Source organism: Chlamydotis macqueenii, chromosome 20 (assembly GCF_036417535.1).
Source record: "Chlamydotis macqueenii isolate bChlMac1 chromosome 20, bChlMac1.mat, whole genome shotgun sequence".
Taxonomy (NCBI): Eukaryota; Metazoa; Chordata; class Aves; order Otidiformes; family Otididae; genus Chlamydotis; species Chlamydotis macqueenii.
The window spans coordinates 12,400,637-12,427,551 of NC_141575.1; the positions used below are offsets into that span (position 1 = coordinate 12,400,637).

At 62.5% G+C, this 26,915-nt stretch overlaps 5 protein-coding genes across 9 annotated transcripts in view; 3 read left to right on the forward strand and 2 right to left on the reverse strand.

Moving 5' to 3' along the window:
- The window catches only part of ABCA2 (ATP binding cassette subfamily A member 2), a 34,412-nt gene extending 29,880 nt beyond the window's left edge, over positions 1-4,532 (forward strand). For all 3 annotated transcript variants that reach the window (XM_086763561.1, XM_086763563.1, XM_086763562.1), the window contains exons 39-49: positions 376-508; positions 679-796; positions 943-1,121; positions 1,428-1,569; positions 1,878-2,012; positions 2,244-2,347; positions 2,618-2,710; positions 2,996-3,098; positions 3,251-3,388; positions 3,632-3,838; positions 4,012-4,532. In XM_086763561.1, coding sequence (XP_086619687.1) covers positions 376-508; positions 679-796; positions 943-1,121; positions 1,428-1,569; positions 1,878-2,012; positions 2,244-2,347; positions 2,618-2,710; positions 2,996-3,098; positions 3,251-3,388; positions 3,632-3,838; positions 4,012-4,047 — 1,388 coding nt within the window. In that variant the 3' untranslated portion in view covers positions 4,048-4,532. The remainder of the gene's footprint in view (positions 1-375; positions 509-678; positions 797-942; positions 1,122-1,427; positions 1,570-1,877; positions 2,013-2,243; positions 2,348-2,617; positions 2,711-2,995; positions 3,099-3,250; positions 3,389-3,631; positions 3,839-4,011) is intronic.
- Positions 4,533-6,191: 1,659 nt separating this feature from the next.
- CLIC3 (CLIC family member 3) lies at positions 6,192-9,369 on the forward strand. 2 transcript variants are annotated; one of them, XM_086763547.1, is made up of 6 exons: positions 6,192-6,286; positions 7,008-7,117; positions 7,391-7,516; positions 7,626-7,732; positions 7,994-8,169; positions 8,458-9,369. In XM_086763547.1, exons 1-6 carry the CDS (start codon positions 6,251-6,253, stop codon positions 8,617-8,619), a joined length of 717 nt encoding a protein of 238 aa, XP_086619673.1. In that variant the 5' UTR covers positions 6,192-6,250; the 3' UTR covers positions 8,620-9,369. The 2 variants fall into 2 exon arrangements, with proteins under 2 accessions (XP_086619673.1, XP_086619674.1); XM_086763548.1 differs by lacking the exon at positions 7,391-7,516.
- Positions 9,370-9,636: 267 nt separating this feature from the next.
- PAXX (PAXX non-homologous end joining factor) lies at positions 9,637-11,972 on the reverse strand. The gene is made up of 5 exons (XM_086763552.1): positions 11,859-11,972; positions 11,428-11,726; positions 10,821-10,892; positions 10,234-10,327; positions 9,637-10,106 (listed from the first exon to the last, which is right to left on the reverse strand). The coding sequence occupies exons 2-5, from the start codon at positions 11,465-11,467 to the stop codon at positions 10,070-10,072; spliced, it is 243 nt and encodes an 80-aa protein (XP_086619678.1). The 5' UTR covers positions 11,468-11,726; positions 11,859-11,972; the 3' UTR covers positions 9,637-10,069.
- A 34-nt stretch (positions 11,973-12,006) lies between these two features.
- Positions 12,007-15,626, forward strand: TMEM141 (transmembrane protein 141). 2 transcript variants are annotated; one of them, XM_086763551.1, is made up of 5 exons: positions 12,007-12,215; positions 12,313-12,379; positions 12,463-12,546; positions 12,790-12,921; positions 15,576-15,626. In XM_086763551.1, exons 1-5 carry the CDS (start codon positions 12,087-12,089, stop codon positions 15,590-15,592), a joined length of 429 nt encoding a protein of 142 aa, XP_086619677.1. In that variant the 5' UTR covers positions 12,007-12,086; the 3' UTR covers positions 15,593-15,626. The 2 variants fall into 2 exon arrangements, with proteins under 2 accessions (XP_086619677.1, XP_086619675.1); XM_086763549.1 differs by lacking the exon at positions 15,576-15,626 and adding an exon at positions 13,533-13,835 and having other exon boundaries at positions 12,018-12,215.
- Positions 15,627-15,800: 174 nt separating this feature from the next.
- Positions 15,801-25,981, reverse strand: ENTPD2 (ectonucleoside triphosphate diphosphohydrolase 2). Its single transcript, XM_086763553.1, has 9 exons — positions 25,827-25,981; positions 20,707-20,824; positions 20,053-20,203; positions 19,241-19,400; positions 18,913-19,140; positions 18,262-18,528; positions 17,969-18,088; positions 17,556-17,690; positions 15,801-16,942 (listed from the first exon to the last, which is right to left on the reverse strand). Exons 1-9 carry the CDS (start codon positions 25,935-25,937, stop codon positions 16,742-16,744), a joined length of 1,491 nt encoding a protein of 496 aa, XP_086619679.1. The 5' UTR covers positions 25,938-25,981; the 3' UTR covers positions 15,801-16,741.
- Between the last annotated feature and the right edge of the window lie 934 nt (positions 25,982-26,915).

Here is a 26,915-nt window from a genome sequence, read left to right on the forward strand (position 1 = left end):
CAGCTGGGCTCAAAGAGCTCTTGCTGCTCTCTGCTTCTCAAGCAGCTGCTGTATATAATACAGGTGCTGCTGGCATCCTGAGGGGTTCTTTGGGGCGGGATCTGACAAATCTGTCCAATTCCCACTCTCAGTTGGGTTGACTTGTCCTACTGAGTTTGAAAAGCTGCAAGGTGATTTCAGCAGTACGCATGCTGTGAATGAGAAGACTCGTTGTGACCAGCCCTGGTGCCAGCGGCACTGCCCAGCCCAGGCAGCTGCAGCAGGAGAAGGGACACGGGAGCAGGACAGTGTCATTGTCACAGGGCTGCTCAAGATGTACAGCCAGGTTGTCCCCATGAGAAGGTGTCCCCAGCTGCTCTCTCCTTTTCCTCTCAGGGCAGTTTGATAAAATGAAATCGCCCTTCGAATGGGACATCGTGACACGGGGGCTCGTTGCCATGACAATCGAGGGCTTTGTTGGCTTCTTCATCACCATCATGTGCCAGTACAACTTCTTCCGGAAGCCCCAGTGAGTACAGCCACGGAGTCGGGGGCAAGCTAGGTGGGGCTGGCCGTGGGGAAAAGCTTTGCTGTCAGGACCCCTCGGCTCAAGGCCGCGCCTCTGGTGGGTGTGAGCTGGGGAGCTGCCTGTCCCCGGCAGGGATACATCCCCACCCTGCTCTGCGTGCCCCCCTGCAGGCGGCTGCCTGTCTCCACCAAACCCATCGAGGATGACATCGATGTGGCCAATGAGCGGCACCGTGTCCTGCGCGGCGATGCCGACAATGACATGCTGAAGATCGAAAATCTCACCAAGGTACAGCAGCGGGGTGGCGGCAGTAGGGGATGCTCCAGGGCTGCAAGGAGACAACTCGGAGCTGTCCCATCGGAGAGATGTGGGTCAGGGCTGGGGGTCCAGGTTGCCTCCCGGGAGGCTGAGTCCCCCATCCCCTGCCCCACCAGGTGTACAAATCCCGCAAGATCGGGCGCATCCTGGCCGTGGACCGGTTGTGTGTGGGTGTGCGGCCTGGGGAGTGCTTTGGGCTGCTGGGCGTCAACGGCGCAGGCAAGACGACCACCTTCAAGATGCTGACGGGGGACGAGAGCACTACGGGCGGAGAGGCCTTTGTTAACGGGCACAGGTTGGGGGGGCATGGGCTGGGTGGGAGGTGGGGACTACCACTGTCCTGGGGACGGGACGGGGTCTGCTTGGGGGTCTCCCAGGATGAAGCGGCGTGAGGCTGCCCATGTGGCTCTGTGGGACTTTGCAGCCCCAGGTCCTGCTGGGCTCACCGTTGTCTAGGGGGTGGCAAGTGACACCAGCTCTTGGCCAAGGGCCCGTTGTGGGCTAACTGGCAGAAGATGCTCCAGCATGAAGGCGTGCGAAAGGAGGGATGCTCCCAAAAAGCCATTTCTTCCCCCCATGGCCCCTCCATCCTCTCCTGCAGCATCCTGAAGGAGCTCCTGCAGGTCCAGCAGAGCTTGGGCTACTGCCCCCAGTTCGACGCGCTCTTCGACGAGCTGACAGCTCAAGAGCACCTGGAGCTCTACACCCGCCTGCGTGGCATCCCCTGGAAGGATGAGGAGCGGGTAGGGCTCTAGGTGGGCGATTGCCAGCGCATGTGGGCTGGTGCTGTGCCTTGGGAACGGCATCTCACCTGAGCCAGTGCTGCTACCCTCATGGCAGCACCGCCCCACTGGTGTACCCACGCTCATGGCCGCCATCGATGCTCGTGGTCATGCCAGGGGCTGCCGTGGGGCTCTGACTGCCGTGTTGCTTGTGAACATCTTGGCAGCTGGACTGTGCTGTGGAGCCCAACCACTTGCTTGGTCTCTGCTGCCATCTCTGCCAGCCCCATGGCCTTGGTGGGGTGACAGCAGCCCTCTGTGCCTCACAGGTGGTCAGGTGGGCACTGAAGAAGCTGGAGCTGACCAAGTATGCTGACAAGCCCGCCAGCACCTATAGCGGAGGCAACAAGAGGAAGCTGTCCACAGCCATCGCGCTGATCGGATATCCGGCCTTCATCTTCCTGGTGCATCTCAGGCTCCAGCACCCTGCCTGCGGGGTCTTCCTCCCACCTCCACATGTCCCTGGGGCTGGTGCTGGGTTAGGGTGGAGACATGACATTGGGTGGGAGCTGCCTGCCCCCGACTGCACCACGAGTGTCCTGGGGTGTGGGATGGTGTCCTGAGCCGGGGTCAGGACGGGAACAGGGTGGCAGGGTCCCCACCTGGTGTGTCTGAGGGTGCTGTGTGTCCCACAGGATGAGCCCACCACGGGGATGGACCCCAAGGCACGGCGTTTCCTCTGGAACCTCATCCTGGATGTCATCAAAACGGGTCGCTCCGTGGTGCTCACATCCCACAGGTCTGAGGGGGGAGCTTCTGGCTGCACCCACGATGCCTCCAGGCACCTGGGGTGCTGCGTGGGTGGAAGGGGGCTCTTTGGTCCCTGGGGGATGGCATTTGGCAGGGGCACGGTGAGCAGAGGGAACCAGGGGCACCTTCTGTTCCCTTCTCCCATCCCTGGTGGTGGGACCATGGCACCCTGGGGAGCTCAGCTCCACACCTGCCCCAGCTGTGGCCCTGGCACTGTCTCCCCATGCCACCCTGCTTGAAGGCTCCCCTATCTCCCCAGCATGGAGGAGTGCGAGGCGCTCTGCACCCGCCTGGCCATCATGGTGAACGGGCGGCTCAAGTGTCTCGGCAGCATCCAGCACCTGAAGAACCGGTAAGTGCCCAGTGGGGGTCCAGCACCCCGTGTGCGCTGCGGGGCAGGAGGGAACTGGGCCCCCATGGCAGGGTGACAGTGTGGCACCCATGGCGAGATGTCAGCTGTTTGTGTGGATGCTGCTTTGGAGGGTGGGCAGGGGACAGGTTTGCTTGGGTGGGTGCAGGGGCTGCCAGAGAGCATCATCCCCTTCTGCAGGGTCAGTCCTTCCCCACAGAGGTGCAGGGGGATGCAGGTCCTCACGAGGTCCCTTGTCCCCTCACGGGGTCCCTTCTCCCCACGCAGGTTCGGAGATGGCTACATGATCACAGTGCGCACCAAGTCCAGCCTCAACGTCAAGGAGGTGGTGAGGTTCTTCAACCGCAACTTCCCCGAGGCCGTTCTCAAGGTGAGCTCCCTGCAGCTGTCCCCTGTCAGCCCCTGCCTTGGGGCACGAGCCGCCTTCGTCCCCCCAGGGGACACCTCTGTGAGACCCCCTCAGGGGTGACGGGAGGAAGCCTGGGACTGAGGGCTGGGGTGTCACCTCTGTGTCCCCTGCAGGAGCGGCACCACACCAAGGCCCAGTACCAGCTGAAGTCGGACCAGATCTCCCTGGCACAGGTCTTTAGCAAGATGGAGCAGGTGGTGGACGTGCTGGGCATCGAAGACTACTCTGTCAGCCAGACCACGCTGGACAATGTGAGACCGGGGACAACGTGGGAGGCTGGATGCTTGTCCCCAGGGAGGGTGGCCATGCCAAAGTGCCTGGCAGAAACCACCTTTGAGATGGGAGGTGAAGCTGGGTGGAGGGCACGTTGGTGGCCACAGCCTGGTGGGATACGCTGGGGCCTGTCTCCAGTGGCACAGCTGGCAGGCAAGGGGTGCCAGGAATGAAGGTGCTCTTGAGAGTCCCTTGCAGCCTCCTGCCCTTTCCCTCCCCAGGTGTTTGTGAATTTTGCCAAGAAGCAAAGTGACAACCTGGAGCAGCAGGAGACGAGTCCTAGCTGTGCCCTGCAGTCACCCCTGGAGCGTGTGCTGAGCCTGCTGCGCCCTCGGGCTGCCCCCACGGAGCTGCAGGCCCTGGTGGTGGAGGAGCAGGAGGACCTGGAGACGGACGATGAAGGCCTCATCAGCTTCGAGGAGGAGAGGGTGAGGTTGTCCCTAGATCTGGCTGTCTCTGGTCTCAGCTGTGTCCCTGCCATGGGGCACTGGGACTGGGTGCCATGGCACTGGGTCTCATCCAGCGAAGGGGACACGGTGGGGCCAGGGATGGACCCTGGACCCTGCCCAGCCCTGAGCCCTGCCCCTCTCTGTGCCCACAGGCTCAGCTCTCGTTCAACACAGACACGCTGTGCTGAGACCCCCAGGGGCACCCACGTCCTCCAGCTGTGAAGCCACTGAACCCTTTTGGCCTCTCCCCCACTTCACCCTGTCCAGCAAGAGCTGCTGTAGCCAGAGGCATGTGCCAAGGAGGACGTGGTGAGCATGGCACCAGCCTGGATGGACCTCATGAGCCACCACCCACTGGATGGCCTTTGTGCCCTTCAGCTGCGGGGCAGTGCCACGGCGTGGTGCTGGGGGCCACTGTCCTCAGCTGGTTCACCCAGCCAGTGTGTGCCAACAGAGACTGCGAAGAGAAGGACACGGCTTGATGCCGGTGCTGCTGGCCCCATACTTTGTGGCGGGGACAAGGCCTGTGAGTGCTGCCTTCAGTTGGACACCCATGTTGCACCCACCCTGGGGACCTCTGGCCGTGGGGACGCTCCCCACCTCAGGACTGGCACCAGCCAGGCCTGGCCCTGGCAGGGGTGGAGGAAGAATGGCTGCTTTCGCCTTGTTCCAGTCACCCCCAGCCTGGCACTGTGGGGGGCTCAGGGTCGGGCACCACAGGAGCGGGAGCTCTGGTGCTTCACCCATGACTGATTTCCGTCACTGACGGGATGTCACCAGCACCTTCCAGCTGCCCGAGATGGGGGCCTCAGCCCTGCTGCTGCATCCTGCCTCCCCGCACTGCTGCTGGCACAGGCGTCCCTGGGGCTGGGCTGCCTCTGCCGGAGAGGCATGCGGTGGGGCGGAGGGGCATTTCACAGGGTATTTCACATGCTGGCACCAGCTGTTTCTCCCCTCTGCCTCCAACCGCATCCCTCCCAGAGCCCCTCACCCTGCCTCCCTCCTGCCCTCCGCGCCCGCTTTCTCCACCACAGGGCCTCACAGCAGCTGTGCCACCTTTCTGCTGTGCTCCCCTCCTTTCCCCTTGCCCTGGCACTTACTGCTCAGGGTCCGGCCCTGTACAGGAGCCACGTGCACTGGATTCTTATTGTTGGGTCACTGGTGGTACTGGGAGAGAGGGTGCTGCACCCCAGGATGGCTTTTTTTGAAGCTGTGAGGTGGGTGGCTGTGAGGTACGAGGACAAGACAGCCCAGCTGGGCGCAGGCACAACGTAGCAGTGGTGCCTGGGGTGAGGGGTGGAGGGGGCGGGGGGCGGCAGGGTCACTGGGGCCGGCAGCAGTGCCCCTCCTTTCTGCAGAGGGTCCTGCCACCGCGTCACCCACAGAGCCTGTGCCCGGCCCCTGCAGCGCTCCCAGCCCGCTGCTCCCCAATGCCCCGTGTACCCAGAGAGGGGGTGATGGCAGGACCTGTGACACTGACCCCACTGTCCACCCTGTGGGTGCCCTAGGCTTTTGCACCCCGGGGGGCTGTGCACAGTGCCCCCACCCCTTTCTGGGCGCACCCCAGGCCGGGCTGCCCCTGTGCCCCCACTGCCCTTTCTGCCTCCCTGCCACGGGCTCAGCCAGAGCCCCCGGGCTGGCTCCTGCCCGCCGGCAAACGGGCAGTTCCATGCACCCCACCTTGCTGCCTTGGGGCAGCACACAGCATGGGGAGGGGGAGCAGGGGCAGCCGTGGCCCCGTGCGAGGGCACAGGGGCAGGGGCAGACCCAGGTGGCAGCTGACCCTCTGTCCCCATGCCCCTTGGTCTCACCAGTCCTGTATGCCACCTGCTATAGATTGTGATATAATATACAGTATTTTCAATAGGGGAAAAACTGGGGGGAGATAAGCTCTATTTTCAGATTTTTTTCAGACCATGGGGCATCCTGAGGGGAGCGGCTGCCTTGGAGGAGCCTGTACATTGCTAGCAAATGAAACAAACAAAAAATAAGATTAAATGTGAAAATAATGATCGTTTTAAATAAAAAAAAAAAAAAAACCAACTGGAGCCAGCAAGGCTGCGTGGTTGCTGGTGGAGAGAAGTGCCAGGGCTGGCTGTCTGGGGTGGGGGGCAGGTCGCGGTTCCCCTAGGGTGGACGTGCAGGAGCCTGCGTGGGCAAAGGGCGCTGGGCACCGCGCAGGGCTGTACCCAGCACGCGGCACCTGCCAGGGTGGGGGGCGGGCCCAGGCTGGCGGCAGTGGCCAGGGCCCCACGGCAGGGCGTCCCCAGCTGCGCCGTGGGGCCAGGCGTGGGTGGGAGGGGTGCACGCCAAGGAGGAATGTGGGCAGGGAGGGGCTGGGGCTGTGGCACTCACGGCACAGCCACCACTCAGCCGGCAGCTGCACCCAGCATGGCTGAGAAACCCCAAATCCAGCTCTTTGTCAAGGTGAGCGGGGCTGTGAGGGGGCCCGGAGTGCCCAGACGCAGGGCCCTGGGCGGGCAACGCAGGGCACAGCACGCTGCTGCATGGCCCACAGGCATGGGGGGGGGGGGGGGGGGGGGAGGGTGCTGTGGCTGCGCAGCATGGGGTGTTGGGCTGGGGTCTGTCCCCCGCCCCCCCCCCCCAAGCCAGAGCCCCTTTCCCAGCAGCCTGGCCCCCACAGCATCAGCCTGCCTGCACTCGTGGGCCCTTCCCGCCGCTGCCCGGCCGGGGCAGCTCATCCAGCTGCACAGGGCACAGCAACACCCGCCCGGGAGGGTGCCTAGGGCCATTGGCATCACCATCACCTTTCTCTCACAACAGCCCTGCCACAGGAGCCCCCAGTGCCACAGCCATCACTGCCTGCCAGGCCCCTTGGCGCTTTGGGGCTGGGGCAGCCTAGGGGCCCCTGGTCCCCTGGGGTGCCAGAGGCAGCACCCACTGTGCCAGGCTGGCTGCTCTGGGGTGCGGTTCCGAGGCCCCGGGAGCAGGCAAGGGCTGGGGGCTGGCACCCTGCCCAGCACAGTGGGTGCCACAGGCTGCCAGCACGGCTCGCCAGCCTGCAGCCAGCCCACGCTCGGCCAGGGCAGGGGGCATGCGCCCTGCCACCCTCACCCTGCACCCACTGGGCCAGCGCTGCCCCACACCAGGGTGACAGGGCAGCTGAGCTCTCCCTCTCTACCCACAGGCAAGCGAGGACGGGGAGAGCGTGGGCCACTGCCCCTTCTGCCAGCGGCTCTTCATGGTGCTGCTGCTCAAAGGGGTCCCCTTCACCCTCACCACTGTGGATGTGAAAAGGTGAGGAGTGCCCGCCTCACCAAGGGGCTGCTTGTCCTGGCACCCTGATGGGGGTGGGTGGTAGGGCCCCAAGACCTTGGGAAGGGGTGTGAAGGGTGTGCACTGTGGGACACATGACACCTTGTACCCACTCAACCGCCTGAGGGAGGTCAGTGGGCATTTTCCAGGGCAGAGCCGCCATGGACACACACGGACGCAGGAGCAGCCTGGGGCCACCACGCTCTCCCTGCACCTGGGGCACTGCAGGCGTCAGCACCTGTCCATCTCCCACAGGGCACTGGACGTGCTGAAGGACTTCGCGCCAGGCGCCCAGCTACCCGTTTTGCTCTATGACAGCGAGCCCAAGACCGACACCGTCACCATCGAGGACTTCTTAGAGGACAAGCTGGGCCCCCCCACGTCAGTGGCTGGTGTTGCCTTGGGAGGGGGCAAGGGGCCAAAAAGGGGCAGGACAGGCTGCGGGGAGCCAGCCCCTGCCTCCTGCTTCAGCTGTGACCCGTCCCTGCAGGTTCCCCAGCCTGGTCCCGCGGTACAGGGAGTCAAGCCTGGCCGGGAACGACATCTTCCACAAGTTCTCCACCTTCATCAAGAACCCGGTGCCTGCCCAGGATGAGGGTGAGGAGTTGGGTGGGCGGATGCCCCATGTGACCCCTCAGGTGCCACCACCTCAAAGCCCGGCCAGGTCACCCCAGGCCACAGCTAGGTCTCCCACTGCGGCTCAGTGTGGCCATGCCAGGGCTCCCGGGGGAGGGCAGGGGCAGGTGCCAGGCTGGGCCAGGCAGGCAGAGCGTGGGCGCGGGGAGGGGCTGGCAGGAGGCCACGGCAGAACTGCAGGGCCCCATGCCCTGAGCCAGCAGCGCCACCGCCCTCCCGCAGCGCTGCGTCGGAACCTGCTGCGGGCCCTGCTGAAGCTGGATGAGTACCTGAGTGCCCCCCTGGAGCACGAGCTGGCCCATGACCCCCACCTCCAGGCCTCCCAGCGCCGCTTTCTTGACGGGGACCAGCTGACTTCAGCCGATTGCAACCTGCTGCCCAAGCTCAACATCGTTCAGGTGAGCACGGGGACCCTGGGCCCCCTGCCCTTCTCCTCGCCCTGGCTCCTCCATGCTGCAGGCCCCGTGCTCTCGCCTCCCCTTGTGTGCCCCCCAGCACCTCCCCTGCCCAGCACGGTGCCTTCCCACAGATCTCGCTCCCCTCCACGTCCCCCAACGGGTGCCACCCCTTGTCTCGTGCAGTGCCAGGGACGTCCCCTGGATCCCTGCTGCCCTTCCTGGCTGGCTCCTGCCTGGGAATACCACTACACGGGGCTGGGCAAGGGCTCACCCCATTTCTGCCCGCAGGTCGTGTGCCAGCATTACCGCCGCTTTGGGATCCCCAAGGACCTGCGGGGTGTGTGGCGCTACCTCAGCAGCGCCAGCGAAACCAAGGAGTTCAAATACACCTGCCCCCACAGCGAGGAGATCATACAAGCCTATCGCTCCGTGGTCCGGTTGCCACAGTGAGCCGGGCACATGCCCAGGTGGGCGCGGGGCCAGGGTCAGGTAGCAAGCCAGCACTCACCCAGGTCCTGCCACGACCACCGCAGTCCTGCCTGCACGCGCTCAGGAGGGCAGAGAGCATGAGCTGTGCCCCGGCACCCAAATTCCCCCAGCTGGCACCCTTTCCTGAGGTGCCAGGAGCAATCTGCATCGCACTGAGCCTACAAATGCATTCTCACATCTTGTGCCACCATCCCTGCCCAGCCAGGACCCCCCTCCACCTGTCCTGCGGTCCCTCAAGCGTCAGGATGGGTGCAAGGAGCCCACAGCCACAGGCGCTGTCTGTGCCAAACCCGGGCAACACCAAAAGCAAGGGCAGGAGCTGGGAGGAAAGGCTGCCCAGAGCAGAGGGCTGCGGGGCAGAGCACAGCGCACGGCAGCAAGCACGGCTGCAGCCTCTCTCAGAGCGAGCAAGTCACCAGAGGCAGGGCTGTGCTGGGCAGCAGGCACCGCAGGATGCTCTGGAGGAGCTGCAGCGCCGAGGGGAACTGGCACAACCACAGCTGAGCCCTGGGAAGAACGAAGGGGACGCCGCGGTGGTGGACACAGCCCGGCCCCCATCGCCTGGGGCAGTGGAGGGCACCGCCCCCCCAGAACCCACCATCAGGAAGCTCTCAGGAGTGGATCTGGGAGAGGGATGGGGGTGAAGCACAGCAAGTCCAAGCCATGTATCAGAGCTCTTGGAAATCAATAAAGGCTTTGCAAGCAAGACAAGCATGAGTCTAGTGTGACCAGTCTCAGCAGCTCTCCTCCCTCGTAGGACTTCGCTCCATTCTCCCAGTCCTCTCCCAGTGCCTAGGAAGGGCTGGGCCCATTCTCTCAGCTCTGCAGGGGGCCAGGGAGGCTCTGACCACTCACCCACCAGTCTACTACCACAAAGCCGGCAGGAAATTGAACTCCTCTGAGGCCCTGAGCCTCCAGGTTCAGCTGAAATTGGCCACAGAGATCCTGAGCAATGGAAAGGCAGAACAGACCAACAAATCCATGCTGTCCCAGCTCCCAGAGACCGGCTGGCTAAAATCACCTTTACTGGCAATAAGTTAATCACAGACAATCTTTTTGCTACATGGCGATATAAAAGTTCTTTAAAAACCCCACCAATTCATAGCAAGTGAGGTAGAGAGACAGCCCCTGCCAGCAGGGAAGAGCTTCAGGGAAAAAAAGCCACCACTTCTGTCACTCCTGCTGCGTCTGTCCCCCCTAATGGCACTGCCACGGCACCAGCTGAGGATCCGCTGTCCCACTCGGGCCTGCCAGGCGCTGGCTCCAGCCCTCCGAGTCCTGCTCGCACCATCTGCCTCCCTGGGCACACGGGGCTCAGCAGGCCCGGGGTGCGGCAAAATCTCCTCCACCGCCACACGCATGGCTGACAAGGCTCCGGTAGGGCTGTCATCACGGGACGGGATGGCACCAGTCAGTCCTCAAAGTCCACTCCAGATGGTGCCTTCTTGCTAGAAGGAGATGGAAGGAGCATCACAGCCCAAAGCCCCACACCCTGCTCCCATACAGCTCCAGAGCAGAGTCCGCTGGATCTCGGTGCAGTCCAGTCCCAGCACTGGGCCTGGGAGCAGCACTTACCTTTTGAAGCCAGGGTTAATGAGAGACTCTCCCGGGATCTTCCTCTTGGCTGGCACAGCTGAGCCAGCACGCCTGTTCCTCCTGTGGCTGGGGTCTGCCTTGGTCAGAGACAGGCAGGACGGGGGTTGGCAAAAGGTCAGCTAGTCACTTTGGCAGCCCCTCCATGCGCAGGGTGAGCCTCCAGCAACCCCTGGCTGGCCCAGCATCCATGGTGGGTGAGGAAGGGCCACGCCTGGTCTACTCTCCCAAAGGAGCAGGGAGCCGTGGACCTGCCACAGCCCCCAGTCTGGAAGAGCAGTGAAGCCTGACCTCCTCCAGAAGGCTAGTGAGCAACCTGCCTGGCGACGCTCAGCATCTGACCTGAGCACCGGTGCATCCCAGACATCCCGAGAGCCACTGCACTGAGCCCCGGCCCCTTCTGTGCTGGGAAGGGCAGCAGGACAGTGGGGAGGCTGACAGCAGCCACAGCCAAGGGGACAGCTCTCTGTGTCCCGGAGAGCACACGGACACAGGACCAGCAGCCTCCTGGGGAAGAGAAGGCAAACAAGCAGCGGGAACAGGGGAGGTGCCCCCCGGCAATTACCTACCCGGCAGGAAGAGCTCCTGGCTCCAGGCAGCGTTCTTCTCAGGGCTGCAGGAACACGTCAGTGTCTCTACCACTGCCGAGACAGGAACGAGAGCCAGAGCTTGTGACAATGCACCCCAGTGCAGCATGTAGCACCCCAGGCCTCCCCAGCAAGCCCCTTCCACAGCCAAACTGAGCCACTTCCTCCTCCCAGCACTCCCACCCAGGATGCCGCTGCCCCAGGATCTTGCTAGACCCCCAAAACAGAGCCCTGTGTAAGGCAACTCCCACACCGAGGTGATGGTGTGGTGCTGGCCATGGGGACGAGGTGTTTCTGCACAGAGACACAAAGCTGCATCCCCCAGTCCCATGCAGGAACTCTTCTGCCCGAGGTGGGCAGGCGCAGACCCTGGCCCAGCTTTCGGAACTGCCCAGCCCTCCTGGCCAGTCCATCTGGGACAGTGAGGAGAAACCACCTGGGGCCAGGCCAGGGAGGCAAAGCCTCGTCCCACTGCTGCCTGAGCCGGGTCACCTGGGGCACCTTTGGGTGGGGGGGTGACACTGCAAAGGCGGTGGGGAGCTGCCTGCCCTCCTCCTGCCTTTACCCCCTTCCAAATCCCCTCACGGACCTTCCAGGCGTCTCTCCAGGCTCTCGATGTGCCCGGCCATGCCGAACACCAGCGCCTGCAGCTGGCTCCTCGCCTCAGCCGCGGGCAGCTTGAAGAGATTCAGGGCCGAGCACCGGGTCTCCTCCTGCAGCTGCAGCGTGGCCTTCCCCTCGCCCAGGCTCAGCGAGGCCACCCCCCGCCCCAGGGCCTCCCTGCGAGGGCCAGGCCGGGGTGAACGGGAGGCCCTGAGCGGAGGGGCCGGGGCCCCGCGGCTGCGGCACCCACCTGAGCTTCGTGCCGTGCTCCCCCGCCGGGCACCGCTGAGGAGAGAGGGGGCTCGTCCCGAAACGGCCTGTCCCGGCCCAGGGCTGGGGTCTACCGCCGCCCCAACCCCGGCCCCAGCCCCAGCTCCAGTCCCCAGGCCTCCCCGCCACCCCGGCCCCGGTACGTACGCAGCCGAGCGGCGGGCGGGCGCCGAGCTCCCCGGCCCAGACCTCCAGCGCGTCGGTCACACTACGGGAGGCAGCGGCCTCAGGCTGTGCCGGGGCCGCTCCGCCCCAGCCCGGCCCCGCTCCCGGCCCCGCACTCACTAGACGGTGCCGCCGGGCCCGGGGCAGCAGTAGCAGAGGTACCGGCCCGGCCCGGCCTGCAGCACGCGGAACGGCCCGGCGGGCTCCGCCATGGCGGCAGCACCGGAAGGGGCGGGCGAGCCCTGTGGGCGCTCACTCCCCGGCGCGGGGGCCTCCAGCCGGGCCATGGTCAACCTGGGGCTGCGGAAGGTGGACGACAGCGTGGCCGCCAAGCACCCGGTGCGCCCGGCCGGGGCCAGGGCTGGGGCTGAGCGGGGCGGTGGTGGGGCAGCGGGGTGCGGCGGGCCCAGGCCCCGCGCTGAGCCTGTCTCCGCAGGCGCTGCAGCAGTACGCGGCCTGCCAGTCCCACGCCTTTGTGAAGGGGATCGGCACCTTCCTGGCAGGTACGGCCTGGCCTGGCTCCTCCCGGGGGCTGCGGGCAGCGGGGGGGGGGCCCTGGCCGGTAACGGCGCCCGGGTTTCGGCAGGCAGCGGAGCCGCCTTCGCCGTGCAGAAGGTGGTGAACAAGAAGCTGCCGTACAGCCTGCAGTGGAGCCTGCTGCTCGCCGCAGGTGAGTGCGCGGCTGCAGGGTTCGGCTCCGGGCAGGGCAGTGGCAGGAGCAGGGCCGCGTCCCTGTTTGTCCTTAGCGGGGGGGATTTGGTCCCCTGGCTCCTGTCACGTCCCTGGTCCCCGTGGCCCTGCGGGGCTCAGGGGCAGCTGCGGCCACTCAGAAGCTGGCAGGTGCTTTCCCCACCGCTGCTCTTAGCAAACACCCGTGCTGCCAGTGCTGTCGGGAGCACCTTGGTCTTTTCAGCCACAGGGTCCATCGCCAGCTACGTGGTAACCAGAGCTGAGACGCAGAAATGCTCTGACTTCTGGATTTACCTGGAGACAGGCAAGCCCCCGCAGGAGCTCGCCATGGCCAGTGGGCTGTCTCAGCCTGCAGGTATGTTCACCTCTCTGCCTGCTGCTTTCCCTGGGCTTGTCCTGCCTGGTTCTTCCCTGCTGCAACAGTTTGCTGTTCCGCCTTCTAATGAAGCTGTTGACTGTTTGTGTCATGGCCAAAATCCCCATATAAGTCTCACACTGGCACTCCTTGTGATGGGGTGGCAGCAGTGCTGGGGTGGCCAGAGCTCTTCTGTGCCCAGTCTCATGGCTCTTGTGTCCCTCCATGCTCTGAGCCCATTGCCTGTGCAGCAAGTACTGGAGCAGGGCTAGCAGCCTGGAATGGGAGTGCTCACTTCTGCCTGCTGCCCTGCCCGCTTGGTGGATTCACCAGCTGGTTTGCTGGAAGAGGAAGAGGGTAGGGGAGGGAGGTGGTAAAACCCTCCACACCTCAGTTGCTCTGTTCAGTGCCAGAGGGGCACCAGGATAGCTGCTGCTGAGTGGTTCCCACAGCAGCTTACTGCTTTCTCGCACTGGCACCTTGAGCTCCTAAAGCTGAGCCTAGCTGAAGAGGCTTCAAATGCTTCACCAGGGCTCTGTGGTTCTCTCCCTGCCCCTGGCAAACACACCAGGGTAGTCAAGGGTCCAGGGAGCTTGTTCTTTCTGCTGCAGAAAACCTGCCCAGCCCAGAGGACAGAGAGAGTGTGGCACCGCTGGTGAGGAGGAACAAGTACGGGGATGTTGTGGAGTAGCCAGCAAAGCACAGTGCACCGTCCCACTTCACCCCTTCCTACCTGCCCAGCCTGCCTCTGCCTGGGCTGCCTGCGGGACTGGTGTGCTCTGTGGCACAGCCTGGGAGCTCGGAGGAGTCGATCCTGGAGTGAGAACGTGGAGGAAGCACCGTAAGGACTGCTGCCTCCCAGGTGGCTTCTGAGCATCACACATGAGGGGTACAATAAAAGTTGAGAGTTGAAAGCACTTGTTGCAGAAGAAATGAAAGCTGGCAGTGGGACAGGACAAGCTGGGGTGCGGGTGGTAAATGTCACCCTGAGGCAGCCCCTGCAGTAAATGTTGGAGCAGAGAGCTCTTGTCCCCCTGAGGCCACGGTACCCGCAATCCGACAGCACAGGGCTGTGAAATGACTGCAGGCACAGACAGGCCTGGGCTGAGCTGTGAGAGGGCAGAGCTGTTGCTATGTGCGCTGTTTCCTGAACCTGGCCGGTCACAGTTTCTGTGCCCCCATGTCAGAAAGGCTTTTCTCACCTGCCGGGCCGAGCTGGGCCCTGCAGCTTCATGGCCTCTGGAGGTGTCCTCTCTGCCCCACAAAGGGGGTGCACACGTGCCCGGAGCCCCTCTGTGCAGTGCTCGCCTTGCTGTCAGGGCATGTCATCGGGCCAGTCCCAGACTCTCCATCCAGAGTTCAGATTTGAATACTAAAGGCAGCCTATAAGAAAGATGGAGACAAACTTCAGCAGGGCCTGTTGTGACAGTACAAGGGGTGATGGTTTTAAAATAGAGGGAGGTAGATTCAGACTGGACATAAGGAAGAAATGTTTTATGCTGAGGGTGGTGGAGCACTGGCCCAGGTTGCCCAGAGAGGCGGTGGATGCCCCATCCCTGGAAACGTTCAAGGCCAGGTTGGCCAGGGCTCTGAGCAACCTGATCTGGTTGGAGATGTCCCTGCTCCTGGCAGGGGGGTTGGACTGGGTGGGCTTTAGAGGTCCCTTCCCACCCTGACCATCCTGTGATTCTGTGGTCCAGATCCGCAACCAGCCAGCAAGAGAATAGTACTGTCTTGAATCTCGCACACCCAGAGGGGCCCATGAGGGGATTTAGAAGCCTTTTACTTCATTTAATAGCAAACTCAAAGTTATGACTAGGGCAAACTGGCTGCTTTTGCTGGATGTCCGGCAGTGATTCAGCTGCAGCTGAATTCCTTAGAAGGGGAAACCCAGCCTGAGTTCTGGAAGCTAGCTGGTTTCTTCAAGTAGAGCAGCAGCGTTTCAGGTTCAGAGACCAGAAATGCCTCCTTCCGTGTGAGAGCTGGAGACAGTCCCTGAGCCTCGCCACGGGAGGGAGGCCCTGTGCTGGGGAGGTGAGGGGCCCAAGGAAGAAACTGGGTTTAGGGGCTCAGAACATCACCTGAACTGGCATCACCATTGGCCTGCGCAGAGAGATGGGGGACAGCCAGCGGAACAGCTAAAAGCAAAGTGACTGTGGGGAACGGGTGGGTGAAGCCGAGCATGGCGTACCAGGAGCTTGGGCGGAGCAGGAAAGGATGCTGGTAAGTGAGCAAACTGTGGAGCGGAGCTTTTGCTGCCTGTGAGAGCAGGGAGGGCAGCCATTCTCGCTAAAGCTGCTTCTTTCCTGGGGCATGTGGAGGAACGTGGCGGGCAGGAGGCTCTTTCCAGATGAGCTTGACAAGTCAGGACTGGCTCCGCGCAGCTGCCCGGTGGCTGGATGCTCAGTGGTGGCTCTGAGCTGCCAGCAACGGCACAAATTGCCAACCCTGCAGGCTGCCCTCCTGCCCTGCTTGCGTTCCAGACCTGGTCCCCTGGGAGCAGAGGCTCCCTACACGTTTTCCTTGCGTGGAGGGTGTGGCCGTGAGCGCAGCGGTGAATGTGCGGGACAGCATCAGCTTAAGCGCTGCCTGCTCACGCCTTTGGGAAACCTGAACTTTGCAACCATGGCTGGTTCAAACTCTTCCACCTCCAGATCTGAGTCTGGAGTGAGGTTTCAAGCACGTCTTGGTCCATCCTGCAGGATGACCATCATGAAGCCATGATGGTGTCTCAGCACTGGGCAGGCTGCAAGGGATTGAGGCCTTTCAGCAGAGCTTGACCTGTGGCTGTGTCCGAGCAGACCCCATAAGCAGCTCTACCCCAGCGGGACAACCAGGCTCGGTCAGCCCGTTGCGATCAAAAGCCACAGAGCCACAGGAGCGGTTACAAAGATTTATTTCTGATTATAAAAAAAACCAACCAAATAAACTCAAGCCTTCTGCACATTCACATGTCCCTGTTTTCACTCGGAAATGAAGGCGTATCCTCCCAGCTGCTAGGCGTGGGGTGATGTAGGGCTCAAATCCTAAAGCAGCACAAAGCCCCACTCCCGCAGCGAGTCACCTATGCGCTGGCATGGCCACACACCAGAAAGCCACGGGGGCTTTTTGTGCCATTGCTGGGGGCGACAGAGGAGGCTCTGGCTGTGGCAAAGGCGAGACTGGCTTAGGAACCACAGGAATGGCGAAGGCACCGCATCTGGTTGCTGAAGGGAGACCTGCTGCCTGCCTCTGGTTGTTGCTAAGCCCTTACCCAAAGCTGAGGCCAGTGGAAGTCCAGGCCAAGATCTGGCCCTTGGGAAGGTCAGTGGGGTTTGTGCATTGGCCAGAAAGCACGGGCTCCGGGCATCACCCAGAGGGTGCCCGGAAGGCAGGGTTGGTGCTCCAGGGTCAGGCTGGCGAGGTCAGCTATAAGGACTAGCATGAATAATATTCCCCACCCACCCCATGCGCATGAGCATGAATCCTGCTGTTGTCTGGACTCACTGCTCCAGTCCAGCCCAGGTCTGGCGGCAGAAAGATGCCCCAGGTCTGAATGTCCAAATCCCGAGCCTGCTCCCGCATCCATCCCCGAGTAGCACTGGGAAGCCCTTAAGCCATTCTCCAGCAGGGCCAGCGGTCCAATTCTGTCCTCCCCTTCTGCAGCTTGAAAGCCAGGGGAGGGCAAAAAGAGACAGCTTTCCTTCTGGGACAGGCAGCATTGGGTATTGGAGGCGGACATCTCCAAGCACTTGCCACATCCCACGTGTTCAGGCCATGGAGACTCCAGCAGGAAGGATGGTGCTGGGTCCTGCAGAGAAGGCCCGCTCTGTCCCTGCTGTTAGATTGTGCTGGACTTGCTGCGCCGGAGCAGGCAGACGGCGGTCACCAGAGACGTCAGGGTGGTCACCACAAAGAGCAGAATGAGGATGACCCAGTAGTTGTACAGCATGCTTTTGTGGGAAGAGGGCTTCTCTGCCGGGATCATGTTGGTGAGGTTCAGCATGTAGCCCAGGGCCCAGCCGATGGAGGTTTCTCCTGCCTGTGGAAAGAGCATGGCATGGTCACCACCCCAGTCAGCACAGCTCTGCAGGCCTCAGGAGACCTTCCAGGGACCACCTCACTGTCAGCCCAATGGAGAGGGATTTGGGGAGGGCACAGCACCCTGACCCCTCGTTCGCCCGTGGGTGCAGCCAGCTCAGAGATGAAGCAGTGACCACGCTGGGCTGAGCTGGGCTCATCTGATGGGAGCAGGATCTCGTCTGCTCAGGCCAGTCCTGACCTTGCTGCCCATCCCGTGGCTTGTGCAGGTGAGGGGACTTGGCAAAGGTGGGATTCTGCCCTGAGATAACTTTCTGACAAACTAGAGCAAAGAGTTGTTTGAGATGACTGGTGTCTTTGAGGGCCAAGGAAGGACTGGAGGACCTTGAAATTCCTGACTCCATCACCACCCTACAGTCAGCTCAGCTCATTTTTTTCCCATCTCCCAGAAGATCCACCCAAAAACTGGGAGTCCCATCCTGCCTCTGTTCCCTGAGATCTTCCCTCACATTGCTTGGCTCCTTCTTGGTTGTGGGATCACCTCTCCTTCAGGGCTCCTTGGCCTAACTCCAAACAGATCCCATGGGATGGGTAAGTGCTGTGGTGTTACCCACCTTCTTCTGGAAGGCGATGTTGGGGAAGGACTGATTGTTGAAGTCGTAGCCTCTGGTGGTGAGCAAATAAATGAACATGCTGACAGCGCAGTAATCCGGCAGTCTCTTCTCCAGCTTAGGGGCTTTCTGGAGCAGCTGGGTGGGATGCATGGAGGGACAGAGAAAAGGGGTCAAGGCAGCAGGGTCCAGGCTTTGTTTCTGTGGCCTGAAGCTCTGGGTGGTTACATCTGACTGGCCAAGGTGCTGCCCATACCAACCTGAGCCTCTCCCGGTCCCATGTGGGAGCCATCACCCACCCTCCCCATGCCCCGTGGGTGCCAGGACACCCAGTCCCCTCCAAGGGCTGCTCTTGGAGCCCGGGGATGCCCCACACGAAGCAGCCCTCTCCTCCCTGCCATGCCCGGGGAGCCCACCTCGCTCCAGCTGCTGGCACAGATGGTCTTGGCAGCGTCCTTCAGGTCGCCGGGCAAGTGCACGGGTCTCCCCATCACCGTGCGGATGAAGTCCACTGTGTAGAAGAAGGCAGAGAAGGCCTGACAGAGGAAAGGAGGCAGCTGTGGGACAGGCTGGAAACAAACTCGCTCGCCATGAACAGCTGCTCTGACTGGCGTGGTGGGCTGGCTTTGCTGCCACATGGTGCCAGAGGGCCCGGGACACCTGCCCACCCAGCAGCCAGGCCACCACCCCGCTCTATGCCAGGACTTACAATGAAGTTTCCTGAAACCTCTGGCTGGAAAGTGCCATCGAAGGAGCAGTGGGAGAAGGAGCAGGTAGTGAAGTCGAAGAGCTTGCTGATGTGCAGAGCACAGAGGCTCCCGTTCCCCGTGCCGACCACAGTGACAGTGGTGTTGAGGGCAAGGCTGGGCCTCTCCTTCTCCGTGCAGGGGCTGTCATAGATGCTGCTCAGTGGCAGGCTCTTGCGGTAGTCCGTGGGCCAGCAGGGATGGGAGATGGTTGCTTGGTAGCTTTCAGCCTGCCAGAGAAGTGATGCAAGGGATGCATGAGCCGTGCCATAGCCTTGGCGAGACTGCCCACCTGCCTCTGTTTCCCTGCCAGGGAGATGTGGAGGAGCTTGGGCAGCAGGATGCAGAGCTGGCAGTTGCCACAAGCATCTCAAGATGACTTGGAACATCTTGGCTCTGGCCAAGGGGTGCAACGCCTTATGGAGAGGGTGGGAGGAAGCCCTGGGACCATGGGACAGGGTCAGGGATAAAACCCAAGAGTTGGCTGGGAAAGGTGCGCAGCCAGCCCCATGGGACTGTGCTAGAGCCGGGGCTGGGGGACACCCCTGTACAAATACTAGCGTGATGACGCAACCACAGGGTTGCCAGCATCCCTGTCGAGCATGTGCTGGTACCTGGAGGAGCTTGGAGAGCAGTCTCTTGAGGACCTGGTCCCTTCCATAGCAGAGGAAGCTGTGGGTGTACACTTTGTACACTTGGCCGTACAGCTTCAGCATCACCTCGTTCCTGGGATCTTCAATGGTATCCCTGGTTTCAAAGGTGATCTGTGTGGAAGCTCCCCCGAAGTCCATGGCCCCCAAGGTCTTCTTCTGGGGCTGGATCCACTCCCCAAGCCACCCACGCTGAACAAGGAAGGCAAGAGCAGGCATAAGGATGCAATGAGCTGGGGGACAGCCTGGCCACCACCGCTGTCCCCAGCAGGCACCGCACTCCCCTGCCCACCTTGATGAAGTTCTCCAGGAGGTAGTTTGCAGTCACCCAGCCGAAGACCCCTTCCTCTTCCCCTGACAGGATCTTCGCCCCCTGGAAATCGAAGGGGTACGACTTCAGCGTGGCCGCCACGGCACTGAGGACGGCATCCGAAGCCTGCGGGTTCGTGATGCTGCAGGCCAGGCAAGAGGGCAGAGTGGCAGAGCTGCACTGGGGTGCCCGAGCAGAGCCTTCACCACCCGCACGGCCCTTGGGGCCTGGTCCCACCGCAGCACGCAGGGCAGGCTGTAGGTGGGTCCTCACCTGGCTTCCTGTCCCCTTTTGGGGAACCAACCCCAGCTAATTTCCACCTGTCTCTGCTGGAGGAGGACGGCGGCAGGGATGGAGGCGTGCTCCCTCCTCCTGAGCCATACCCTGTGGCTGGGCCAGGGGGGCACAACTCCCTCCCCTGTGTGGTTTTCAGGCCGTTCATTGTTCTCACTGCATCCCATCAGGCTGGCTGATGGGGTGTGGAGGGACTTTTCCCCCCAGCTGGCCAAAAAGACTGGGTGGGTTATCCCTGCGCTGGCCCCATGCCAGCCCGTTTTCAGCCAGGGATGTGCCCTGCAGCGCATCTCCTGCTCCAAAAGGCAGGAGCACCCCTGCAAGGGACATGGAGCTGGGCACCTGGGAGGGTTAGAAGCTTTGCCTGGCACAGGGGAGACATTGCAGCTCTCCTCACCATCTCACCCCACTATGGGTGACGAGACGGCAGGGTGGCACAGCACAGCCCCCCAGGCAGTGTTTGCAGCTGGGCAGCTGGCATGACCAGAGCAAGCACTCACTTCAGGAGGCGCATGCCGGCTGTGGCACCCAGGTACAGTGGAGTGCCTGCGTGCTTCTCCTTGGGCACGTCTCTCAGAGCCTGGTTCAGGCAGGGCACCAAGCTTGTGCCGGCAGCTGGCGGGCTGGAGCTGTAGCTGGAGATGCCAGGACCTGAGGAGAGGAAAGAGCATTGCTTCCTGCAGGCGATGGGGAGATGCTCAATGGGGAGATGCTCGGTGGGGAGATGTTTGGTGGGCAGCTTTGCCCCCCCAGGCTGTTAAAAGTGTCGCAGGTCTCTGTGGGCACGGAGCCATCCAGAGTCCAGCCACATCTCCTGCCCACGCCGCATCCCCCACTGGCTGACAACTAGGGTAAGGTTGCTTCCATGGAGAGCAGAAAACCATCCCTCACTCCTTGCTGGGCTAGGCAGGGAGCTGAACTGTTTCCTGGTGCTTCAGTGCGGGCCAGGAAAAAATAAACTGCAGGCACGGACAGCTGCAAGCCGTGGGGGCAGATGAGGGAGGTTTTGGGAACAGAGCTGGACCTCTTACAACACCTCACTGCGCTGGTGAGCATGCTGGGCATGGCAGGGGCATTTGCACCGTCACTGTGCCCTGCCCGCATGGGATGGGACGGACCCTGCCACCGGCCCCAGGGACTGGGGCAACCCTTACCCTCCACATCGCACATGCTGTGCTCGCTGACCACCCCGGTGTCGTTCTCCTTGTCCGCAGGCCACTTGTAGACGAACATGGCCGTGTGGGAGGACCCGGCGTCCAGCACGATGCCATACTGCGGACAGTGGGGAGGCAGCGGGTCAGGCCCAGAGGCAGGAGACCCCTGTCTGCCCCAGGCCATCCCAGTGCCCATCCCCCTGGCACTGCCATGCCTGGCACCTTCAGGAGCATTGTCTGGCAGAGGCGAGTGCTGCTCAGCCCCCGACCGGCATGGTTGTGCCCACATCTGCCTGCATGAAGCCCTGCCTGGGATGTGGCCGGGCATGGGGGTTCTCCCCAGCTGGGGCCACTGGCCACCCTGGGATGCTGCCTGGCCCAGCACAGGGACTGCGGCTTTTTGGGCATGGGGATCCCCTTGCCTGCTTGGGCACAGACCAGAACACTCTCTCCACCCCTGCCACTTGCTCCCATCTCCCCACAGCATCGCTCCTGGGCAGTGGGCATCGGTGCTGAGCCGTGCCCGGGGTCCCTGGGGCCAGCAGGAGTGGGGACACCTGGCAGCAGCCCCTCGGGGATGCAGCTCACCAAAGAAGGGCAGCCAGGCACCTCATCCCTCCTGCCCTTGTATGGCTCAGCCATTCTCTGGCTATAAATAACCCGCTGCCTCTCCCCAAACAAGGTTCCCTTGCTCCCAGGGAGGAATCACGCCAGCTGCCTTCAGCGCCCCCTCCCTGGTGGGATCCCCTCTGCCTCACTGCCTGCGGGCTGGGGGCTGCCTATGCTGGCCCTTCCGTGCCCCTGCTTCGCTGCCGGAGAGGAGGGTGCAAGTTGGGGGAAAGTGAGGCAGGACCCAGTGCTGGCCCAGCTGAGCATCTCTGGGGTGAACCCGCATGAGGCCTACCTCTGGCTGGTACAGCGGCTCCACCTGCTCCTCTCCCTGCCCCGCGCCCAGGAGCCACCCCAGCCCTGCCCCTGGCTCCATCCCTGTCTTTGTCCCCGCAAGCCACAGAGCAAAGTGTCAGGGCACAGGCAGGGATGCCTGGGGTCCCCGCTTAGAGGCACCCGCCGTTCCCATGTGAACCCATGGCCCCAGGCCAGCACTACCCCCTGCTCCCTCGGGGAACCATTTCCAACAGGTGAACCACCCCCCCACCCCAGCCTCCCCTGGCTCCCACTGTCAGTGGCTTGCCACACGCCCAGGGTCAAAAGCTATGAGCCAGCAGAGAATCCCCCTTTCCGGCCAGACTGGGGCTGGTCTGCCAGGGCACTGGGGTGGGGGAGCAGCTCCTGGTGATGCTGAACCCTGCAGAGAGGAGGAGGGGGGGCTCTGACAGTCCCCCTTCCCCAGCTCCTGCTCCAAAGCACAGAGCTGGGGAGCAGGACCCCTGGTTTGGGCCATTTCAGGACTGGATGGGGGGTCATGAGGGGCTCTCAGCCCCAGTGTGTCACGGGCAATGCACCACCTGGCACTGGGTGTGTCCCCCAATCCCTCCTCGCCATAGCACCCCCTGCCTTGCCTGCCTGCCCCAGGACCCCACGGGCACCCTCTGCACCCCTGGATGGGCCATCACCCATCAGGCACAAGCACAAGCAATAAATTACGCTGGGTCTGCGAAGCTGCCGGCCCAGGGGACGGCCGCTGGCACCCAGCCCCACGGCCCTGTCACCGTCCCAGCCCTTGTGAGTGGGCGCTGGTGTCCCACCAAGGGCCCAACTCCAGCAGATCCCCCTGCTCCCCTCTGCCACACACGTGCCTGCACAGGGACATCTCACACCACCTCTGCGCCACCGCAGATATCACCCCGAGTGACATTAGGATTAACAGGGTGACATCGCTGGGTCACCCCAAAACCCAAGGCTGAGCACAGCCGGGACCCCAGGGGCGGTTTCCAGCTCCAGGATGATGGGGGGGGCTGTAGCCCACAGAGAGGGACGGGGCTCGGGGAGACCTACGGGGTGGCGGGGGCTGAGAAACAGTGGAGCAGGAGGCAGCAAGGGGACACCTGGTGCCACATACTGGGGCAAGGGGACACCTGGTGCCACACACCGGGGATGGAGACAGCCTGGCGGGAGCAAGGGACGTGGCCACGCAAGCTTGGATTCGTGGTCGGACCAAGGGTGGGCAGGGGAAGCCCCTGGTGCAGGGGATTTCCTCCTGCCTTCGCCTGGGCTGGGCCCCGCCGCCAGCCCCACGGAGAGCCAGAGTGGGGGCACACACGTGAGGCTGCACACGGCAAGGGGCGCTGCACGCGTGGGAAGGCGTACACGTGTAGGTAGGTGCACGTGTGCATAGACGGGGTTTTGTATGTGTGTATATGCACATGTGGTGTGCACGCCTGCAGGTGTGCACACGGGAGTGCTCGCGCATGGACGTATGCAAATTTTGGCATGGAGGCATTTGCGTGCAGGGGTGCAGGGACATGGGTGTGTGTGGTGGGGTGTACATGCACACAAGTGTGCCAACGTGGTCACACACTTGTGTGTGTGTGCACGTGTGTCTGTGTGTATGTGCACTTAGGTAGGTGTGGGTGTGCACGGGCATGCACGCGTGTGTACCAAGGGCAGCCACACCACCTGCGCAGGCCCAGGGAAGCAGAGCACATGCAGCTGCAACCACGGCTCTGCCGAAGGGGCGGCACCAACCCCGCACCCAGGGCGAGCCCCACGGGGAGGTGTCATAATGGGGTGATGGTGGCACCGCCAGGGCAGGATGCAGAACCAGCTGCCCCATGCCCTTTGCTGCCAACACCTGTGGGTCAGCGTGGGGGGTCTCTCCTCTCAGACCCTGGCCTCCCTGCGGGCAGAGCCCATCACTCCCAGGGCTTGTGGGTGAGGGATGGTCCCTGGGACCCTCTGACCGGCAGTGGCCCAGCCCTGACAGCGAAGGCAGCAGCACTTGATCCCGGCCGAGGTAACAACGTGTGGCGACACAAACCACCGCAGCTCGCAGCTCGGTGGGTGCTGCCAGAGGCAGGGAGTGCCCGGCGCCCAGCCAGCTGCCGACGCCACAGCTCGCTCCCCGGCTGCCTTGGCACAAGAGGAGCCATTTTGGCCTCATGCCACCTCCCTCGGCCCTGCTCCTGGGGCACGCAGGGTTTTGTACCCCAGCCTGTGAGCAGGGCAAGCTCGATGTTCCCCAAAGGCCATGGGACAGCGACGTCACAGGCAGGACTCAGGGCTCCTGGTGAGTGCACAGCTCTGCCCAGAAAGGTCCCACACTCCAGGGGAGGAGGTGGACACTGAGAACTGCCCAACTCACTGCAGCCCAGCACGATGCCCCATGGCCACGCTCAGACCTCCAGCCCCCCACCCCACAGAATCTCTGGGCAGCCCCTCGGTGCAGCAGGGGCTCAGCCTGGCCCCAAAACACCCCATGTCCCTCAAGGGCAGTGAGACCCATGGGGCCCACAGGTCTGTGGTGGGCTACAAGGGGTTTCCTTCCCACGGAGCCGCCAGCTCCCCTGGTACAGCTGGCAGGGGAAGAGCCTGGCAGGCTTTGTAACAGCCAATGAAGAGATTTGTCAAAAGAATGAAGAAAAGGGTTGTCAAGAGAAGGGAGCAGCTCCAAGCTGTCAGGCGGCGGTGCCATAAACCCTGCTGCAGTCCCGTGAGGGAAGGAGAATGTTGCGCTCCCAGGATCAGTCCCTCCAGCAGTGGGAAAACTAATCTGGCGTATTTTTAGGGCTATATTGCAAGCAAAGGGGCTGGAAAGGGAAGGCACAGAGCCGTAGCTCAGCAGTGAGAGTGATATCACCCAGCAGCTGCTGCTAATGTGGACCGAGCCAGCAAGGACCGTGTCATGCCCAGGCAGGTGGGGAGGATGCGGCTGGCATCCCCCAGAGCAGGACCAACCTCCTCTAAATAGTGTCTGCACATCTTGGGCTGAGCTAGGCTAAGGCGAAGCTTTGCATCCCCAAAACAGCCCTGAGCTTTGTTGCAAAAGCAAAACCCCTTGGTGCCTGCCTGGCTCCAGCCCCACGGGAACAGGCACCCTTGGGAAGTTGGTGTCGAGCTCCACGCTGTGCTGGGCCTCGCGTGCACCTGGCACATCCAAAACCATGCTGGATCCCAAGTCCCCTGGCCAGGTGACACAGCGTTGGGCAGAGCAGGTCCAGAACCCACGTGAGTGTTTGGGGATGCTCAGCCCCAAACCACAGCACTTGCCTGTAAACTGGACAGTGCTACCATCCAAAGAGTGAAAGAGCACAACATTTAAATTTCTGGGAATGCATCTGGCTTAAAAGCAAAGCTCCAGCTTGGAACCAGGAAGAGAAAAGGCTTCCCAGGCTGACCCAAACGCTGCACATGAGGCTTTCGGTACCGATCCCTCTAATTGCCCCGTGTCCAAAGAGGCAAAATCCCTTTGGAAATCAGCTACAGGCACTGCCCAGTATGCCCCAGCACGTGGCAATGGGTGGTAAAGAAAGGTGCCACAGGGAAAGAGTTAATGATGGCTAGTTATACTAACAGCAGGGAGTATCATCTCGGCTAAGCCAGCTCCTTTTTCAACCTGATCTTCATTACATCTGACAGACTCGGGAGAAGGCAGCACATCTGGTGTTCAGGCTGGCTCAGAAAGTTTCCAAGCAAATTGCTCGGGAAGAGAAGGGGATTTGGGATGAACCATTTTCCAGGACAAGAGCCTGCTCCTCACAAAACAGCTCCGTCTGTCACTGAAAAAAAAGGATTTTTTTTGAAACAAAAGACTTGGGCTGCAGAAGAGTCGACTGTGGGGCTTGGCCAACCAGAAATTGCTTGGGAACTTCTTTCGGAATTTGAATTTACAATGAAAAAGGGAAAAAAAAAGCCGCTGGCTCTCTCAGGGAGGTGCGTGTCCGCGCTGGCGCAGGCCCAGGGACACGGGCAATGCTGGGGTGTGTGGGGCACCCCGATCCCAGCCAGATGCTGACCCGGCTGCTCTGGCCCGGGGCAGGGGGCACACCCAGACACACCGCCCCTCTTTGTCAGCGTCCCCAAAAATTTCGTTCCTCTCTGGTGGAGCCGGGGACGGGCAGACCCACCGGGGGTCCCAGACTGGGAGTGTTCCCAGTACTCCCTGCAATTTTGGAGACCCCTGCAGCCTCCCCAGCCCCGCAGCTCCCCCCGGCCCGGCTCACCCTGAGGCCCGGCGGCCCCCGCGTGTCCCCGGCGCCGAGGCAGAGCAGGAGGGTGCCCAGACCGCAGCCGAGGGCCAGCAGCAGGAGGGCGGCGGCGGCCCGGCGGGCCATGGCGAGGCCGCGGCGGGCAGGTGAGCGGCTCGGCGGCGGCTGCGGCTCCCGCTGCTGCTGCTGCTCCTCCTCCTGCTCCTCCTCGCCCGCCTCTCCCGGCTGAGTCACCGCCGCCTCAGCCCCCCCGGGGCGGGACATCGGGCCCCGCCGGCCTGCCGGGGGGTCAGCCCCGGGCTGCTGGTACCGGGCTCGGCTCCAGCCTGGCCCCCGCTGCCCCGGGCATCGTCCCTGCGCCGGGGTCAGCCCCGTTCCCCTCACCCTGGGCATGGTCCTTGACCCAAGGATTCAGCCCCATCTCCCCCGCAGGCATCTCCCCCACCCCGGGATCAGCCCCATCTCCCCCCTAGACATCGGTCCCCCAGGATCAGCCTTGTCCAGCCCCCCTCACACCACCCCAGCCATGCCCATTACCTCAGGGCTCAGCCCCACCCTGCCCCTCTCTGTCCCCAGGACTGATCCCATCTTCTCCCCAAACCAGACATCATCCTTGACCCAGGGCTCAGCCTCATCCTGCCCCCTACCCCTCCAAAACATTGGCCCTGCCCCGGGGCTCAGAGATGGGTTTGGTGGGAGGTGAGAACAACCTGAACGACAGAGAAGCTCCAAGAAAGTGTCTCACCCACCACGATTAACAGCTACAAAAACATCACCACTTTTAATCATCACAAGAAGTTTGTGACAGCCCTGAGGAGCCCAGATGTATATCGGGGTTGTTTTTAATACAGTCACAAGTGAATAATGTAATGTGCTCACACACAGAGCAGCGAGCCAAGGAAGGTTGGGCCCCTGGCTCTGAGAAGGACATTTTGGGCTTGCGTACACAGAGGGATAAAACAATGAACAAAATAATAAACAAGGAGCTATCACCAAGGAGAGGAGGCTGAAGGAGGATGCGGCTTCCAGCCCAGCTGGAGGGTCACACCTCAGCTCCTCACATCCTGCCTCACTGCTTCATTTTTTTTCAAAGCAAGCCACTTT

Bases quoted from the DNA above. Each gene is read 5' to 3' on its own strand.
- TMEM141 (XM_086763549.1), top strand. From the start codon at position 12,087: ATGGCGGCAGCACCGGAAGGGGCGGGCGAGCCCTGTGGGCGCTCACTC. The intron at 12,380-12,462 runs GTACGGCCTGGC...GGGTTTCGGCAG, and splicing joins GATCGGCACCTTCCTGGCAG to GCAGCGGAGCCGCCTTCGCC. The intron at 12,547-12,789 runs GTGAGTGCGCGG...TGGTCTTTTCAG, and splicing joins GAGCCTGCTGCTCGCCGCAG to CCACAGGGTCCATCGCCAGC.
- ENTPD2 (XM_086763553.1), bottom strand. From the start codon at position 25,937: ATGGCCCGCCGGGCCGCCGCCGCCCTCCTGCTGCTGGCCCTCGGCTGC. The intron at 19,401-20,052 runs GTGAGTGCTTGC...CCTGGCCTGCAG, and splicing joins GCCGGCATGCGCCTCCTGAA to CATCACGAACCCGCAGGCTT. The intron at 16,943-17,555 runs GTGGGTAACACC...CTCTTTCCACAG, and splicing joins ACATCGCCTTCCAGAAGAAG to GCAGGAGAAACCTCCATCGG.
- PAXX (XM_086763552.1), bottom strand. From the start codon at position 11,467: ATGGCCGGGCACATCGAGAGCCTGGAGAGACGCCTGGAAG. The intron at 10,893-11,427 runs GTCCGTGAGGGG...CTGTCTCGGCAG, and splicing joins CCTGGAGAGACGCCTGGAAG to TGGTAGAGACACTGACGTGT. The intron at 10,107-10,233 runs GTAAGTGCTGCT...ATCTCCTTCTAG, and splicing joins ATTAACCCTGGCTTCAAAAG to CAAGAAGGCACCATCTGGAG.
- CLIC3 (XM_086763547.1), top strand. From the start codon at position 6,251: ATGGCTGAGAAACCCCAAATCCAGCTCTTTGTCAAG. The intron at 7,733-7,993 runs GTGAGGAGTTGG...GCCCTCCCGCAG, and splicing joins GGTGCCTGCCCAGGATGAGG to CGCTGCGTCGGAACCTGCTG. The intron at 8,170-8,457 runs GTGAGCACGGGG...TTCTGCCCGCAG, and splicing joins CCAAGCTCAACATCGTTCAG to GTCGTGTGCCAGCATTACCG.